Source organism: Mustelus asterias, chromosome 24 (genome assembly GCF_964213995.1).
Source record: "Mustelus asterias chromosome 24, sMusAst1.hap1.1, whole genome shotgun sequence".
NCBI lineage: Eukaryota > Metazoa > Chordata > Chondrichthyes > Carcharhiniformes > Triakidae > Mustelus > Mustelus asterias.
In genome coordinates, this window is record NC_135824.1 from 7,155,056 (window position 1) to 7,175,342 (window position 20,287).

The 20,287-nt window shown below is 40.7% G+C and overlaps 1 protein-coding gene across 2 annotated transcripts in view; it reads left to right on the top strand.

Annotated features, from left to right (window-relative positions):
• Window positions 1-20,287, top strand: part of map2k5 (mitogen-activated protein kinase kinase 5) — a 290,898-nt gene that overhangs the window by 253,633 nt on the left and 16,978 nt on the right. For both annotated transcript variants that reach the window (XM_078241240.1, XM_078241241.1), the window contains one exon: window positions 2,125-2,170. In XM_078241240.1, coding sequence (XP_078097366.1) covers window positions 2,125-2,170 — 46 coding nt within the window. The remainder of the gene's footprint in view (window positions 1-2,124; window positions 2,171-20,287) is intronic.

Here is a 20,287-nt window from a genome sequence, read left to right on the forward strand (position 1 = left end):
CTCTTCACCAGACCCTACATCCTCCACTCTCTATTGGCATTCCTTTCCTCCTCTCCTCCCAGCCCACAGCTCTGGCTCCTCTGCTCCCTTTTTTTGCTGAGGCTTCACCACTGACTGGAAAACCTAGTCCATTGCGTATGGAATGGGTACAGGCATTTCACCCTACATTTAGCAGACTATGCACAGCTTGCATGACCACAGATTTATCCCTAACTTATTTATTTTCATGATTGAGATAACATTTTAATCTCTTCTATGTGGGAACATCTTTAAATTCAATGCCTCATTGTACTAATTGTCCCCATCCTTAAACTTTTGATTTTAACTTCAAAATTTCACCTCCTTAACGATTTTCACTGAAATTTTCCCTCTCACTGGGATAGCTCCTGTAGTGCGAACAGCTTTTCAGTGCATCACCCATCCTTTATGTGAGATCCTTTTATTATGTTCTTCTGTGAAGGGCGTGAGCGCCAAGTCTACCTACACACAATTTCCCTTTCGGGAGTTAGCGAATATCAATTAATAGTGATTTCTGAGTAGATACTTTCCTGCTTCCAAATTTAGGACCACAAGCCAATTGTGGCATTGCCCTGCTAATTCAGCTTGGGTCAGCAAATTCAGCAAAAGCAAGGGACCTAAATAGAGTCTTTCTGTAAGGTACTAGTGCCACTGTCACTTAAAATAATTTTAAAAAACTTTTTTCAAGAAGTCAATTTTCCTAACTTTTTGATTAGGCGAATCTGTATGTGGTCTATTCTATGATACCCATCATTTACACACTGTTGACTCATGAGTGATGCTTTCCTTGTTCACTCCAGAAAATAATTAAATAAAAATGATAGTGTAACAAAAGTAGTAGGTGTGAAAATTCAGTTCCATTTTGGGCACCTCATCCACAGAGTGCTAACTCCAAAATGGGGATGTGTAAGGTGACTGGAGCTTTGGGCCTCAGAGCTCATTGTAATGTAGATTTTTTAAAATTAATTTGCGGTATGTGGTTGTCACTGGCTGGGCTGGTATTTACTGCCCCTCCCTAACTGCCCTCCACTTCAAAGGGCATTTGAGAATCAACCACATTGGTGTAGATCTGGAGTCGCATGTACACCAGACCAGGTAAGGATGGCAGATTTCCTTTTCTTAAAGATATTAGTGATCCAGATGGGTTTACACGACAATCAACAATGGTTTTCATGATCATCGTTAGACCATTCCAAATTTTTTTCTATTGAATTCACCATCTGCCATGGTGGGATTTGAGCCCGGGTCCCCAGATCTTGCCCTGGGTCTCTGGATTACTAGTCCAATGACAATCCCACTACGCCACTGCCTCTCCTAAGATGGGGCAGTAGTAGGAGCCTGCACAGATTTATGTACCAAGGTTCAGGTAAGTTATTAATAAGATCACTGAATCTTGAAGGAGAAATAACTGGGCTCTGAGATGTTATTGGAATGTTGTCAGGGATTGAGAAAGAAGATTGCCAGAGTTTATAGGAGGAATAGCTGGATGATGGAGAGTTGTCGGGAAAGAAGTTTGTGGTGATCTGAAGAAGGAATGGAATGTGACGATTGTCAACAGAGGGTTATCTGCGATTGGGAAGCAAAATGATGATCATGGGAGTGTAGTGTGCAGAATTGCAGGGATGAGAGCACTGAATGTGGATCTTGTAGATGTAGTTGGGGAGTCCCGGAGGATGGAATCAAAAATGAGGTTTAATTCATTTTAACTCTGTGCTGCTTGGCTTTGGTTTTTCTGGAGACATCAGTACTGTTGCTGGCTGCTCAGATGCAAATGTAAGTTATGAGGGGTGGGGGGGGGTGGGGGGGGGGGGGGTGGTGGTGGCAGAAATGGGTGTTCGGACTCTTATTTGCTTGTTAATGGCCGAACACCTGCTTTTGACATAGGCAAGTTTGACAGGCTCTTGTATGAGTGTCACCAAAATTGGACATAAAACTACCAAATGCCAGTTGTTACAGAGCCAATGTTTTGAAAATAGAAGATCAAAAAAAATTGACATGCATTTAAAACTTTGGAAAACAATAATCTTCTTGTTAATCTGTGAAACTATGATCATATTTCAGAATTCATAAGGTTTGTGAAATAATTACTGTGTTTGCTTACTACAGCATGAGGAAGTTGTCAACAGAAAGGCCTGCACCTGAAGAGCTCATGGTAAGTCACCCAATTTATTTGAAACTTCGAAATTATTTGATTTTCGAGCAACATTCACAAATTCTAGCAAGACCTAAAAGAACTTGATACTGCCCTAACAACATATCACAATTTTTGTGATTTTTAACCTTAATCGATAAATCATCAAAGAGTTTAGCCCAGTTTTTTTATTTTACATACATTTTATTTGAAAGGTCTATTTGTCTATTCATTTTTGTGCCTACTTTTGGTAAGAAAAGGGGGCAGCATGGTGGCACAGTGGTTAGTACTGCTGCCTCACAGTGCCGGGGACCCAGGTTCGATTCTCGGCTTGGGTCGCTGTTTGTGCAGATTCTATACGTTCTCCCCGTGTCTGCGTGGGTTTCCTCCGGGTGCTCCAGTTTCCTCCCACAGTCTGAAAGACGTGCTAGTTAGGTGCATTGGCCGTGATAAATTCTCCCTCAGTGTGCCCGAACAGGCCCCGGAGCGTGGCGACTAATGGATTTTCACAGTAACTTCATTTCAGTGTTAATGTAAGCTACTTGTGATTAATAAATTTAAAAAATTAAAACTTAAATCTGAAAGGTGTACCCACACTGAGCCTGGCTGAACCCACTTAATTTGGTACCTCTTTAACAGAAACCAAAAGACAAAGGGGGCAATTTTACCAAACGAGCATGAAAACGGGAGAGAAACACGCCCATTTTTTAGGTGAGCAATCGTATGGCACTTAGAAAAAAAAAGGTGCAAACTGTGATTCTCGCCAGTAGGAGGAGTGGGCGGAACCTATTCTCACCAACTAGCTGCCTGCTGGGCTCTAAGGGCACCATTGCAAGTATACACAGTGCACTGGGAGATCTGTCACCCTCCCCACCCCACTAGTATCGCACTCCCAGACATGCCTCCCCCCCCCCCCAGCCAATTGCTGCTCCTGATCCCTCCCCCACTCACAGGTCCCCTCCACCACCCATCAAACCCCCTCCCCCATCTTGCCAATTGCTGCCCTGTCCGATTTTCACCCCCTCCCCCAATGTGGAGTACACCCCTATGGAGCTTCCCGCTTCCCTGTCGTGGGCCCATCCCTTCAGGCCCTGCACCCTTCAGGCACCGCCTCCTCCTCTTAGGCATTGCCCCCTTGGCACTGCTTGGTGCCCAGTGGGCAGTACCATGGTCCCCATTGGGCACTGCCAGGGTAAGATCGCCCCCGAAGGGTTTAATCTCATCTGCCTTAGCTGGGTTAAAATACAGGACCTCTCGGTGTAAAGGACAAGGTCTAAATTGTGAATAAAGCATACATTAAAAACTGCAACAAACACCACCACTTGGGTCAGGCAGGATCAGCGGAGAGAGAAATGGAGTTAACGTTTCAAGTCAAATATGATTCTAAGAGTCGTATTCAACTTGAAACATTAAATCTGTTTTCTTTCTCCACAATGCCAGATCTGCTGAGTATTTCCAGCAGTACTTGTTTTTATTTCAGATTTCCAGCATCCATAGTATTTTGTTTTTATTATCCTACCAACTGGTCAATCAGTCATATTGTGTAATTGGCTGTCACATTTACCTATACAACACTGCTCAATGAACTTCAAAACTAATCTATTAACCACAATAAGGTGTTATATAAATATGTTATTTTGTTTGCAAGGAAAACATCTCAATCAGTTTAAAGCAATTTTTGGAGGGGAATTGGCCCATACTCTTCTGGGTGTGTTATTTGCTGGTTGCAAATTATGTTTTGACATCTAAAGCTCACACACATTCAGGTGGGAGCAGATATCCTGGTTAGTCAGACATTTAAAGGAATGTTACATTGCACATGGGACACACCAATTAGTCTAGTCATTAGACTTGCCTTTTTACAGCAAATAATTAGTACAGTTGTACTGTTGACAGCCTGGCCTGATATGTTTAATTATATTTCCACATGCCATTCAGGAGCTAATTTTCATTTCATCGTGTTGACAAAATAAGCAGTTGTCTTAATAGTTTCCAGGAGATTGAAATGACCATTATGCCCAACAGGTCCATCCCTTTTTGATGGGTATTTCTACTTTTCTTCTTCCAGCTTTTTGGATGAAAATGTATGCCTTATTTGCCTTGCTCTGAACATAATTTCAGCCTTCCGACCTTCTGTATTTGAATTAATATATTTAGCTCTTAGAAGCTTGTAATGTTCGATCACATTGTATTTACCTATTTGGTTGTCAATTGCCTCAGAAATACCAGTCCATGAGGCATTTGGCTTGTTGTAGATTGGGGACATTGGCTTCTGACCTCCAAGGGACTTATGAATGAGAAAATCCTATAGCTGCCTTAAATTGTCCACTTGTCAATGAGTGTTTATGGGACAACTTATGCATTTGATTGAGTCCTAACATGATACGAGCCCACCTCTTAGTGGGTTTCTTGTTCAGACTACTACTGGGCAGTGCAACGTAAGCAGTGGTATGTATGTGTTTTTTTTCAGCTCACAAACAAAGAACATTCTTCTTGTCTTCTCAGAATTACCTGTTGTGGGATTAGAGTTTAGAATTCACTATAGGTGGTGCAGAGTACAACTACATACTCAGTTTTATTAATGATATGGAGCAGTTTGCATTATTTGACATAGACCTTCGTTCAGTTAAATATCATGAATGGATTGCCAGAATTCTTTTTAATCAGGATTAAACAGAAAAAAACTGTATTCAGTTCCTAACATGGATTTGAATGCTGTGCCAGTTTAAGAATTTTTCTTCTGTTGGCCTTCATATGGTTTCAGCTGAGGTGACAGAGGTGAGGGCAGGCAAGGCAGAATAGTATCTGATAATCTTATTGAAATTATCACTTGTATTTTGTAACGACCAGATCACAGAACAATTTGCATTTACAGAGCATCTTATTACATCTTCAGAATCATTTCAAAGTGCTTCATTTCAAGGAAGGAATTTCTAATCAGGTACTAGGCAGTGCTTTTTTTTAGTACCTTCTCTGACCTTCAATGTGATCAGCCTCCTGTATTTTGAGGGAGCAAGAAATCACATTAAGTAGCCCTTAAAGAGCCGCTTATACCAGGTGTTGGGTAAAATTTAAAGGGATGCAACCGGAATGGAAATGTTGGTAGATTACAAATGATGCTAATATTTCAATGAAAACAAAAGTACTGGAGATACTCGGCAGATCTGACAGTATCTGTGGAAAGGTCATCAAAACTCAATATTTTCTACTTTTATTACAAATTTCCAGCATCCGCAGTATTTTGATCCTGTACTGATATTTTAATGTTCACTTCAACTCTTTCAGAATTGGTTGGGTCAGTAAAATGGCTGTCTGCGACAATAATTGTGAATGCAGGAAGCTGAGCCTGGCCAAACAATGGATAGCACAGCACTCCAACCCCATATTTGAAAACTGATGGAATAAAAGTGTCAGAAAATGAGCTGGTAGCAGTCGCTCTCCTTGCCACTCCAAGGAGCTGTCCCCATAGACAACATTGCAGCATATCTGAAAGATGGTGGAGGAATCAGAATTGAGGGTGAAGCTGACTGCCCCTGTCACTGGTAATTCATGTTGGCTGGATTTGTATTTTTAGCAGATCACATAGCATTGCATCTGGCTGTCTGCTGCCCCAGGGTTCATGTAGCTAATTCTACAGGTCACTGCCAAGAAGTTGTGCCTCTATCAATGTGGGTGGAGGGTAATGGCAGATGAGTACAGTCTGTGTCTGATGCAGCTTCTTCTCCATTGCTCCCTCTCTTCTTCTAGAAAGTTGTCTGGCTGTGTCCTTTTTCCTTCTGAAATATTGCATGTAGCATCTTTTGAAAAGCTTGTGATCAGTGTGCCACTTGTGATTATTGGTTGTTTTTGTTCTGTTTATGCTTGGTTTACTTGTTTTGGCAAGAGTCCCGTAGACTTTGTTTATTGTAATATGCCAGTGGGAGCAACTGCAATATGAATAAGCCATCTGATATCTGTTTTTTTTCTGAACTCGGGTCAAAAAAATCAGCTGCAAGCAAATCCATGCTGCCTCAACACAAAAAATAAGGCAATATGTTTGTAATCAGAAAATTGGGTTCAATCAGCAGAATAGGTTCAGTAGTAAAAAAAATTAGAACAATTATTAATGAAAATTATTTGAAAGGAACAGGTACAATAGATAATAAAACTCCCTTCAAATGTAGAATGCTTTAAAAAGAGCCTTCTCGCATTAGCAATATCTTCAATGCTTTGTCTTTCCTTAACTTCATTCACCCATCTGTATTGTGCATTGGCAACTAAAGTTGTGCTCCGCAACAATACCAAATATTGGTATGGCAAGAATATGAAGTATGCTGTAATCCAAAGGAGGAAAGTGGCTTCATGCATCACACCTGAACAATAAAAGGCCAAAGCTAACATTTCCAGGACTCCTAGGAACATAGGGACATTTAGTCCCTTGGACCTGGTCCACCATTCAGTCAGATCATGATTGATCTGCAACCTAGCTCCATATCCTAATTTTTGAGTTTATCTTTCAGTTAATGATTGAATTTGAACCTAAAACAAAAAACTTAAGTCATTCTTAAGTTTGTGAGTACAAGAGAACACATTGTCATTTCAAGACAAAAATAATATTGTCCACAAAACTCTACTCCTATGTAACTGCCATGTGATATATTGTATCTTAAACTACAAAACAATTCCTAGAGTAGCAAACCAGCCAGTGCCTTCAGAAGGATAGAACCCAGAAATTTAACTCATATTTTCCTCTTAAGGATGCTGACTAACTTGTATAGTTTTGCATTTCATGTTTCGGTTTCAGATTTCCAATGTTTACATTTTCCTTGTGCTATAAAGGGAAAACCCATCTCTTGCTTTTTGATTTCATACAGTCCAAAAATTGTTAGTCCTTTGAAACTTGATGAAGTTATTTCTCTCTATGCCAGAATCCATCTTCCGCAGCATAAGGAAGATGTTTATTGCCATCAATATTGTGACATGAACCACATCACAAGAGAAAAAAAATCAGGGTCTGTTTGTGCAGTACAAACATTATTGCAATTTCTTGCTTCAGTTTTTAAATTCGTCCATGGGATATGGGTGTCGCTGCCTAGGCCAGCATTAATTGCCCATCCCTGAGGACATTTAAGAGTCAACCACATTCAAAAAAGGCCTGCACAAAATAGCACCTACAAAACTTCTTAAACTATTTGAACTGTTTGCAGAACGCCTTCCCTGGTGATTTTGTCATCTCATACCTTGTCCCTTGTACACAGAAATTCAAGGGCTGCATTATCTATCATGTCTGGAACTATAATTCTAGAACGTATGCCAACAAAATGGGAGGTCTTACTTGCCGATACAATCCCTAAATAGCTTTCAGTATTCTCAGCAACTTCTGATTTAAATGATATATCCTTGCTCAGCCTATCTCTGGCTACACATAACTGTTTAGCACCTAGTATAAATAAACATCTATATATTTATATCTATCTATATATAATATAGATGAATATATGTACATATAGGTAATTTAACAGGTTTTATAACATGCAGTGGTAACACAGGCAGGAAGGGGGAATTGAGATGGGAGGCTGGACGCTCTTCCCCTTGCCTCCTACCCACCCTGGCAACTCACTGACATTTGCATACAGCAAGAACTAGACAAGTGGCCAACTTAAATCTCATCAGGGAATGAAGCTTACTTAAGGTGAAAATATCAAAGTAGGCCCTGCTGCTTGATTATATTGCTCCACCATCCCATCCTATTTTGAGTGGCATAACAGTAGATAATCCAGCCCAACCTTTTTTCATTCAAACCTCTGTGCCATTGTGTTTCTGTGCCCACAAAAATGGCACCTCTGATCATTATGTCAACCATTGTATAATTGGCTTTTTAAAACTTGTTCAGTACATTTTTTGTGCAAGGCCATTGAAGGGATTTACTGTCATGTTCACTATTGACACCAAGATGTTTTGAAATCCTGCTTTTTTGCAGCATTTATCCCATTGATGTTTTTAAAAGATGAGTTATAGAAATGATCTGCGTGAAAAATAAGCCAAAACACAGGATTTAAGTTCAGCCATTTAGGATCCTATAGGGTTTGTGCCAGCCAAATGAACAAGTCTTTATGAATCGCAGAGAATTGTACAAGATTTTATCATGTTCATTTTGAAGATAGACTCGAGTAGCTGGTAAAGAGCTGGAGTCTGCAGGGCTTTCAGGGAGCTGCTGTCAGCTTTGAGGCAGCCTTCACTGATTGTAAATGACATCCAGCAAGGGGGAGGAATGCTGCCGGAGAATAATTCCCAATAGGTCATTTATTCAGCACTGTTTGTTGATTTGACAATGAACAAGCTGTTAAGAATATCTGTGGCATCCAGCAGAACTAGTAAATAATAATTATACTGTGTCTCTCCTCACTTTATCTCCTGGTGTTATTTTTGTTGCACTCGTCTATACGGCTTGAAATGTTTCTTCTCTGGAGCAGCTGAAACTGCTGTTGTATTTAGCACTTTTGTTTTAAAGTCACTCTTTCTAATCAAGCGGCAGGCAGCCATTACAATTCAAATACAAGTAGCTCTGACCATTTTAAGTGGCAACATTCTGAGAGTTTGTTAATTACATTTCTGCAGTAAAGCCCCTTTTCAGCAAAGACACATTCTTTACTGGGAGGAACTGGAGCATAAATATAAATTAGAGCTTATAAGTGCAATGCCATTTCATTTGCTCGGCAGACTAATGAAATTTGGGAGTATCCTTACCCCTCTGAAATAGTTTGAATCAATCCAAAATAAACCCTTTATTGCCATTCAATTTCTGCTGGTTTGCATGCGTGCTTCTTGTTCAATGGGATTCGGGGATTAATCCACCGTTTGGTGAACCTGGACCCTTTCACCTCGAGGGGAGAAATTTATCATAGAAGTGTGAAATTGTGGAAACTGCACAGACTTAAATAAGCAATTTAAAACACTAAGCTCACCATGAAATGAGTGATGTTTCACTAAAGATGCATTGTGGTGATTAAATTCAAGCCGACTTTTATGGGTCCAGTTTAAATAACAGTAATGCAAGTGCTGGGAAAATTGTGGCTTTTCCAGGTGGTGCCTCAGTCCATTGAGTAATGCCCAAGTTCAACCTATAAACAACCATAACTCCAAAAGCCCAAGTTTGAATGCTATGTGCCTTTTGATATAAAACTAGAGTTGCATTTATACACAATAATAAAAAGAAACTGAAAATGCTGAAGATTCAAAATAAAAACAGAAAACACTAGAAGTGCACAGTAGAGACTCTTAGCATTTGGAAGATAACAATATTTCAGGTGGGACCATTTTACATTTGGACAATGTATCGTGGACCTTAACAGAAGCCACGATCACCTTCAGGTGAAGAGGGGATAAATCTGGGAAGAGGGAGGGGCATAATAATTATCTGTAACTGATATTGAAATGATTTAATAGTACAGTATTTAATTTCATTTGAATTCTCCAGCCATTCACGCCGGTGGGATTTTCTAGTCCTGCCGACAGCAGACCCCCTCCCACGGGTTTCATGGCGGCGTGGGGTGGCATCAGTGGTAAATCCCATTGACAGTGTTGGGACCAAAGAATTTCCACCACTAGTGAATAATGCACTGCCAAGAAACACGTGGCTGGGAGGCCGGAGAATACACACACACACACACACACACACACACACACACCCCCAACTCTTAGTTACAAATTTCAGTCAAAAATCTTTTTTTTTGTTCTTTGGATGCGAGTAACTGACTGTCCAAGGAAGTTGATGGGCTGCTTCCTTTGATAGCAATTGTTTGTTCAACAGAAACTTGCAAGGACACTTCAGAGAACGTTAAGAATTAACCACAGAGGAGACTCAAAGTCACATCTAAGCCAGACTGGCTAGAGGTGGTAGGTCCTCTTCCAGTGGTGTTGGTGAACCAGTCGAATTTGACATCATTTAAGTCAGTTTGTTTGTTTGCCAACCTACAGATGAACAGAGTTATTGAATTCAGTTCACAACTTACTTTGACATGAGGGCAAGACCTCTGGTATGCTGGTGAGTACCATAACCAGCCACTACAATAGAATATTATGTAAACTAACATCTGCTAAAGATTAGAGGAGTTGTCATGAGAGTTATGTGATTGACTATTAAATCTCAACATCATTCAAGTAGGATTTAGTATTAATAAACCCCTAAGCTGGAAAAATGTAGAGGGAAACAATTATTGCAAAATTGCTCTCCCAATGCTTCAGTAAGTAGATTCACTGAGCCATAAAGATCAGAAGGTTTCAAATGGTTTTCATCGAGTTACCTATTGTCAGCTGGGATGACAGTAAGATATGTGATTGGCCTCGGTGCCTTTCAGTTGGACAGGAATTCAGAAACATTTCACACCCCTGATTGATATCTGGTCATCTTTGCTGGTAAATGTGCATCTCAGATGAGAACAATGTCTGGCTCAGCTGTAAGTCTCTCTGCAAACAAGTATCCTTTCCACTGGGCTTCGCTGGGCTCCCACATGAACTCAGTGAAGTACCCGGGACAACTTGCTACACACCAGGAAGAATCAGCATTCTCAGGAGAGATGGCAAGCAAATTTAAGAAAGAAAAAATGAGTACAAAACATTTGCATTTAAAAACTGTTTTCACTTCTTGGAAGCATGCCTTCAGCAAGCTGGTGATGGCATTTTGCAACTACATTCTTGGCTGTTGTGGCCTTTTCATTGTTGCTGTGTTTCTCCCATTGCAGCAGAAAATCAAATCAAGCAATTTGAAATTTGCCAGCAGATAATTTTGAACAGTAATTCACCTCCCTCTGGAATGAATAGGAAGCAGAACTTCCCAGAATTGAAACAAGCTGTTATCTAAATATTGAATGTAGATTTTGCACAACTTAGAGGGACTTTTGCATTAACAGCCCATTGAAAAAAGTTACATTCTATTGCACCTACCCAATTTTTCCTCGTGTCAAATTAGTTACTTGTTTTCAGGTACAATTCCAAGAAGACTGGTATTCTTCCAGTATCTTACCCAATCTACCATTGCTCATGCCTTCTTATGGAGCAGTGTAAGTGAGTCCAAACATGCTAAGTTGCTTTCTTTCTTGATTGCCGCACAAACCCATGGATGCTGAGACCACATGCTGAATGTTTAGGTTTTGATGGGACATCACTGGCCAACATGCTGGTTCTTTAGCCCCATCCTGCCCCTGAGCCATTTTCCCAGTGGCAGGTTGGAATGGGGAGCTGCACAGTTGAATCACATAATGGAGGGCTTATTGTTGAAGCCTGACTGGAATTTTCCAGTTGGCCTCCAAGGGTCCCAGGAGTCGTCAGGAAAATGGACAGCCGCCTGGAGATGGCCTCCTGTTGCCAACAGGGATACCAGCGCTTCGGGCAGATGTAGCAGTCCCTTGTTTCAGTCGCAGTTGCAAGACACTCTGTGGAGGAGCTTCCCACAGAGGTGGCCTGGCTGCTGAGTGCTAATTTCATTTTTAAAAAGTTGGGGAGGCAGTGCCCCCATCATGGAGCGCCTTCTCCCTCACTTACATACAAAAGCAACCTGCGACTGCTTCCAAGCTGTATGGGCCCCTATTGGCCTTCTTAACTTCAAGAGTCCACCCGCCCTCCTTAATTGGAGCCCACCCACTGCCTGCTAATTGGCCAATTCAGGGAAAGCCACTGAAGACTAACTGTTCTCCACACAGTGTAGACTTTGACCTCCATTTTGGGGTCATTAATCCTGTGGGGAAATCCCTGTTCCAGTTGTATGAACTATTTTTGTCACCTGGATTAAAATCAGATCCCTCAGCACAGATGGGGATTCATTGATTAGGTTCATCCAGTACTTTAAAAATCATACATGACTACAGTTACCCAATCTTTTATTTAATAGCACCATTTAAGATTTAGAAAACCAAACTGTCCACTGGTAATTTTCAGGCTTCTTTCTCTTTATCTACTATTTCAAATTGTATTCGCATTTGCAAGGGTTGTTTCACCGCTGTTAAAAGAAAAACTCAGTTAAACTATCTTTAGCACATAGGATGACTTACATAAAAAATATTCAGGCTGACTCTGAACCCAATGCATCTGAGGTGTGTTAATTGTATTTTCCAGGAGCTCACGAAAGCTGGCTGCCATTTAATGGAATCTATGCATAGAACAGAATTAGGTCACAAAGAAACCTGCATCTTATGTTTCGATCAATGTGTCGACTAATACTTTATCAGAGACACTTGATTATCTCATGCTGATTCAATTCCTATTCTATTGGGTGCAGTTCTGCTGCAACAGAATACGCACTGCATTCATATTAAAAACATAGATTCAATCTATCTGCATGTAAATGTAAGAATCCACAGCTGGAAATGTTTATGTGGGCTGATTTACTAATAATACATATTAATTTGCTTATTCTAAATAAATAGCCAAAGTAATATGGTAAGTATGTACGTTTTAATGATAAATCTTGATTTTTTTCATGTACACTGATGCACTTAAGTTCTGCAATGCGTCATCTAAAGTACTCCAATTGTTACAGACTGAAGAGTTGTTATGAAACACATGCATCTGATAAAACCACCTGCCCCACTCCTTCATTGCTCACTACGATGGTCTAAACCTTTCTGATTTTTTTTCCTTTGCTTCTCTTTTCTCTTTTACTTCACCCACATCCATCCATCCACACACACACACACCCCCCCCCCCCCCCCCCCCCCCGGCAAGCCTAAAATTGCTCAGCTCTCCTAAAGGCGTTGATTTATACTGGGATTCTATAGTTGGTCTGACACTGATGTGATGTGGCTCAAGTGGTTGTGAATATTGGCAGGTTCAAGCCTGGTCCACTCATCCATTTATTGCCCTTGCAAAACATTCCAGGGATCAGAGCAGGAGCATCCTTTGGTATTTTTTCAGTTCTTTCCCCACAGTAATAGACGACTTGGAATATAGACCGGGACGAGGATACGGAAGGAGAATTTATGATATGTGCACAGAAGATTCTTGATCAATTGTTTTCAAACCAACAAAGAAGGAAGCAGTATTGGCTCTGGATTTGAGAAATTAAGTAGGGAAAGTGGAGTGTGTTTACAGTAAGCAAACATCTAGCTAGCAGCAACCACAATGTAGTTTTGTTCAAAGTAATTATGAAAATAGATAAAATATTAAAGGTAAAAATGCTGAACAGGGGAAGAGCTAATTATGGTTATGTAATAAGGGACTTTGCACAGGTCATTTGGAAAAGGCGATTTTAGGATAAGGCAGTAATGAAGCAATGAAGGGCATTTATTAAAGAGAGACTTTGAGGAGAAATGATAGAACATGATGCACTACGGATGGCAAAGGAAGTAGAAGTTAAAAGGAAACAGGAAAAGGAGAGATATGAATATTTAAAATGATGGTGGTTTGATTGGGAAAAAGTTGGTCCTATTAAGGACCCAAAGGAAAATCTTCATGGTGATGGGTTTTAGTTAAGTCGGCAGCATGGTCGGTGCAGGCTTGGAGAGCCGAAGGGCCTGTTCCTGTGCTGTAATTTTCTTTGTTCTTTATTCTTTGTATAAGGCAGAGGAAATGGGAAAACTATGAAATGAGTACTTTGTATCTATTTTCATGATGGAGGTGGATGTTATGAAGGTTGCACTAAGAGAGGGGAGGGAAGTTCTAAACAGGACCATAAATAGAGAACGTGTACCAATGAAAGTTGGCACCTGGCTCAAATGCTGAAAGAAACATAGTTGGAGGCACTGATCACAATCGTTCGATTCTCACTGAATACAGGAGGAGTGCCAAACACAGGACAATTGCTAATGTTACACCACTGTTCAAGAGAGGCAAGAGGGATAAATGAGGCAACTACAGGCTTGTCAGCCTGACATCAATGGTAGGAAGGTTAGTGGAAACCATGATCAGGAACACAATAGACACCACTTGGTAAGGCATGGGTTAATCAATCAGCATACATTTGTGAAAGTAAGTTGTGTCAGACCAACTCAATTGAATTCTTTGAGGTAACAGAGCAGGTTGATCTAGAATAGCCCTGGGGATTAAGGGAGTTAGTTATGTGCAGCGATTGGAAAAAGTGGAGTTGTTCTTCTAGAAACAGCGAAGGCTAAGGGGAGATTTGATAGTCATGGTCAAAATGACCAACATATTTGATAGAGTAAATAAGGAGAAACTGTTCCCAGTGCAGAAAGGTCAGCAACTAGAGGACACAGATTTAAGGTGACTGGCAAAAGTGGTGACATGAAGAAACATTTTCTTGCACAGCAAACTCTTGTGATTTGGAATGCACCTCTTGAAAGAATGGCGGAAGCAGATTCCATAGAAACTTTCAACAAATAATTGGATAAATATTTAAAGGGGTAAAATGAAGCTCTGGGGCAAGACTAGGGGAGTTGGAATAATTGTAAAGTTTCATTTGCATTCCCTTCAGTGGGATATCACAATTGGACTTCTCTACACAGCTGATAACAGACCAGCTTTGTATTTCAGATTTCCATTTTCTTCCTGACTGCCTGCAGATCTTTTAAGAACCTTTATGTGGATTGACTTGGAGTCTCCAGAAATTTATTATTTATTTCCTGGATACTGCTACAAGCAACCTGGGAGAAAAATCAAAATGTGGAGATGCCGGCTTTGGACTGGGGTAAACACAGTAAGAGTTTTAACAACACCAGGTTAAAGTCCAACAGGTTTATTTGGTAGCAAATGCCATTAGCTTTCGGAGCGCTGCTCCTTCGTCAGATGGAGCAGGTATCCACTCCATCTGACGAAGGAGCAGCGCTCCGAAAGCTAATGGCATTTGCTACCAAATAAACCTGTTGGACTTTAACCTGGTGTTGTTAAAACTCTTACTGGAGAAAAATCAAACACAGTAAATATGAATCAGAAATGGGAAACAAGTCTGACTAATAGTCCAGAAGCATCTAGCCAGGTGAAAAATAGTCTGTTTGCTTTCTAATTGATATGAGAAGACAGTGTCCCATGTGACTTATAATGTTGTCAGTTGTGCGACAGTGGAGTCACGTGATAAAACCTCCTGGAATACATTCAACCGGAGTTTGCAAACCTAGCTCACGCTGGATTTGAAGCTATTTTCCAGAGTTAAAAAGACATGGTCTAACCTATTTAATCCACCCAGTTCCTCTGTCGGGAAGCAGAGATAGTTTTAAATGATTTGTCTTTGTACTGTTGGATTTTACAAAAAGATATAGGTTTAAGTGAACTTACTTTAGTGTTTCTAGGTAAGAAAGGGTAATTTAATTTTAAGATGTGTCTCTGTGTTCAGAGAGTTTATGGCATGAAAGGTAAACAACAGCTTGGAAAAAGAGTGAGCTGTTGCTTAAAAAGCAGGGGCCACTTTTAGGGAAAAGACCTTGGCCGTAATTCACCGGCTGTTCGCACTGGCAGGATCATCTGGTTGCACCGCAAGAAACAAATGGTGAGGAGGTCCCCATTCTTGTGTTTTTAGTTTAAAAGAACTCCTAGCAGTTGGAGCTAGGGAGTGAAGTGAAGGCAGCTCTCTCAGCTCTGCTAGAAGAAAAGCCATATAATAGAGTAATGGGCAAGAAAGCAAGTCCCAGAGAAACTAAAAGATAGCCAATTCCAGAAACTAGAGAATGAAGAGAGGTTTCCAGGAAGATTGAAGTAAAATGGAAAACAGGAACTGGAATTTGAGCAGGGTACTGTTCACTTATAGACAGAATTGGAAAGAGCAGACTAGATGCAATTGGCTAGAAAAAAGCCAGGTATCTGAAGCAATCAAAGAACAATGAACAGTACAGCACAGGAACAGGCCCTTCGGCCCTCCAAGCCCGTGCCACTCCCTGGTCCAAACTAGACCATTCTTTTGTATCCCTCCATTCCCACTCCGTTCATATGGCTATCTAGATAAGTCTTAAACGTTCCCAGTGTGTCCGCCTCCACCACTTTGCCTGACATCGTAAGGTTGATGTCCTTAATGTCTTTAGGGCAATAGTATTTGGTTGGGGATCGAGTACCTGCGAGATTATGTGAAGAATTTGAATGCTCATGGCTATTCAAGACAAAGGAATTCTGAAAGGAAAGTTGGAAACCCTGGAGGTGCACTTGACTATGTTTATTGTGTTCAAAATTTACCACAAAACTTTCTGTTTTTCTAAAAAAAAGTAAAAGTTATGAGACAGGGTTCCATTCTGGGATCTTCCCGTTCAATAGTAACATTAACTTGGATTGTAACACCTCTCCAACATACAAACATTAAATAAAAAATGTTTTTGTTTTAACATTGTTGACTGCATAAGTGAATAATTGGAGGAATAGCACCTAATTTTACAATTGGGTTCTTTATAGCCTTCTGAAGTCAATATCGTGTTCAACAACTTGAGACCATGAACTCTCCATTTTGAATTCTCTCCCTCCGCCCGCGATGCCATTATGTATCTCGTTCTCAAGTTTTTGCTTTTGGGCAATGCTGACCCTTTCTCCACTATTAACTGTTAAGATTCCAGTTGCTGTTGATGAGGACAAATCAGATTCCAGAGTGAAATCTGGCTTGATAGATCCTAACTTTGTTTTTTCTTAGGAACTGTGGAGGAAAGTTACCAGGAATCTGCTGGTGAACTTTTAACATAAAGAGTAAATCACTTACTCAAGAAGAAAAGAATATTACACCAGATAAAAAAGTTAGAAATATCCCAATACCAATGTACGAGAAAAATTCAAATCACACTATTCCTTTAACCCAACGATATCTTTACAGACACATATACATTCAGATAGATAAACAATTTAAAATAACTATCTTATACTCTAATGTTCAAGGTAAGTATGAGGTACATGTGAATTAGCAGAAAAACTGCAGACATGCTGTACTCCAAAATAAATGGCAAATTCCATGGATTTTTCAACAACTCACCTGGACACTTGTTACATTGTGAGTCTCATCTTATGAGAATTTCCAATCTCCACATTTAAATAATCTGTCTTGGAATTTTCTTCAAATGTTGCTCCCACTCGGGTCACTTCAACAAGAATCCACCTCCAGGGTTTGAGCCTCACTTTCTGAGATTCCTTTTCCTTGCATCTCTGAGTATAGTTAAGCTTCACCTTCCCAGCACAATTTCAGATCTTTGCCCATGCCAGGCAGAATACTACTGCGCCAAAGGGCCCTGGCTAACGAGTCACCAATCTTTGGCTGTCCTCTGATTTTCAGGGCTTCGTTTGAACCCACTTTGTGCCAAGACTGCTCTCTGCAGCTCTTTTGGAGCCTATTTCTCTGCTCATTTCTTTCAACTTTACCTATCGGGACCTTTTTCTGATCCCTGTCTCTGTCCCTTACTTGAGACTTCTTTCTAGGACCTTTTTCTAGTCACTGTCCCTGCCTTGGGCTTTCTTCTGGGACCTCTCCCTATCCGCTACTCCATGTCCTGCTCCCTGGAGCATCTTCTCTAAAATGGTGCTCTGGTTCAGGTCACCTCACCTGCGGTTTCACACAGTTTCACCTCTTCCATTCTGGGCAGGCGCGCTGGGCTACCACCCAGCCTAAAGATGGTAAAAGACACCAACAGTACATGTGCAGCCACTCCCTGGCTGGCACATGCGCAGGACATCCGAGTTCCCAAACTCTGACTGCCAATTTAAAATTAAAGTAAGTATTTGCATTTCTTAACATAATACATTCTGCTATTTCACTTTCAGACAGTTATCCTGCTATAACAGCTACTCTTTAGACTTCAGTACAATTGTTACAACTCCCTTTGTCATGTGTTCCATGACATCATTGTCATTCAATCTCTCCTGCCTCTAGGTTGGCACAGTGGTTAGCACTACAGTCTACTGCGCTAGGGACCTGAGTTCTATTCCTGGTTTAGGTCACTGTCCCTGCGGAGTTTGCACGTTCTCCCTGTGTCTATGCGGGTTTCCTCCGGGTGCTCTGGTTTCCTCCCACAGTCCAAAAAATGTGCTGGTTAGGTGCATTGGCCATGCTAAATTCGCCAGTGTACCCGAACGGGCACCAGAGTGTGGCGACTAGGGGATTTTCACAATAACTTCGTTGCCATGTGAATATAAGCCTACTTGTGACACTAATAAATAAACTTAAAACTTAAACTAACCTTGACCTTCTATTTTGCTTCAAATGCTCCTCTCCCTCTCCCTTTTTCAACAACATAAAGCCCATCATATTTCTATCTCTCCAAGTTCTGAAGAAGACTGAGATTGGACTATGTTAACTATGTTCCTCCACAGATGCTACCAGACCTGAATTTTTCTAGCCTTTTTTTTATTTCCGATTTCCAGTACCTGCAATATTTTGCTTTTATTTTAGAGAATAATTGGTAATCATTTAATTTTTAGTTGACTGGGTACAGAAATACGGAATTCAATTTGAAAAGCATTTATACCTTTTTGTCACAACAAACCTCCCTTAGGCTTGCAGTTTAATATACCACCCTGCTCTCTCTTTTCTTTTGTCTATAAAATGACTTGTTGCACACCTGAAATAGTTTTATCCCTAGTGTGTTGAGAGCACTAATGATTAGCTTTAATCATACTAACAGTAAGATAGGGACCCATTTGCAAACATAAATTACGCAAACACATCAACATATTAGTAAAATTGTATTTCATCTTTCACTGAGCACTGAGGTGATTAATTTTCAAAGTTAGCCTTGGAAGTAGCAAAAACAATACAGAAAATGCAGTGGTTTCTATATTGATACTTATTTATTAATAGAATCATAAAATTCCTATGGTGCAGAAGGAGGCCATTTGGCCTGTCGGGTCTACACTGACCACAATCTCACCCTGTAACCCCTTGTATTTACCCTGCTAATCCCCCTATTCAAGACTTGAGGTCTGCAGTATTGTGTGAAGATGTGGGCCATTTATGATTTTCTGTAAGGGCAATAGCTGCTTTCTTGCACTTTCATGAGGGATGAGGGGATAAAACAATTTTGTTGCTCAAAGGGGTATGGCTACATTTGAAGATAGGTCTTCAGTAGCATGTGCACTTAACGGCTAGTTGACCTTCAGAGGAAAGGGCTTTGATTATCTGGGGGCCATAGGATTGGGATGGGAAGGTGCGGATTTACTTATCCTGGCATCTTAACGATGCTCTGAGAAAGCGAAGATCACACCTTGCACTGGAATCAAAAACAGGACCAAAAGATAAACATTGTATAAAGTGCAATTCGCCACCAAGATTATCGGAATGGCTACAGGGCAGCAATAAAAATCATCAATTAAGAGGTCATTGCTTTTTTTGCTTGACTAAACCGCTTTCAGTTGCAGTAAAGAGGATGTGCATGGTAAATACAGTGCATAGTCACATCACATTTGATCCTTACTGTACTTAATGGTCAAGTATTGTGATCTTCAACCCCCTTACACACTGTAATATTATGGCCACAAACTATTTTTAATTGTTTATAGGTATCCACTTATTGTTTTCAATAACCATGCACATGTTATGGAGGATCTTCAATTTTTTGTTTTAGATGGACAAAACATCTGGTATCCAATGGGGTTCGTAATGCTGATTTCCAGTCCTGTGAGGCCAATTTCACTAACATGGTAACCAAGGAAGGAACCATGTGTTTATACATAATGTAAATTCTTCTGACATTGAATTACATGGCTGAATTTAGCTATGGGCATCAAGACCCTGACATCGGGACATCTGGGGGGCCTGAGCTCCCATTTGCTGGCAACAAGATTTGAAGAGCAGTCTTCCCAGTGATGGCCTCCTAATTGACTGCCACTGAGAATACTGTTCTACCAAGGAGGGCAGATGGGCTCTTGATGTTTACGACCTAATCAGAGGGCCGACATCTCTAAAACTTTAGCAGCCCCACCTGGAGAGGTGGGCACTTGTGATGTAGGTGGGGCCTGAGATGGCACCTCAACATGGAGGTGCCGTCAGCGGCCTGATCTTTGATGATCAAATAACCAACATCTAGATTGTGAGGTGAATTGCACTGGAGGGAAAATTGCTCCACTTGATTGGTTTTGGCCACACTTGTGGGGCCTTTCGTTAACGCAGTGCCTTCTTCGCTGTATGGAGCTTCAGATTCCAGTGCTCCATTGAGCTGGTGACTTATCTCATCCGCAAAATTGTCTCAAGTTGGGGCCTCCACAATATTAATTGCCTGCCCTCATCCATGAAACCAGCAACCGATATGTTTCCCA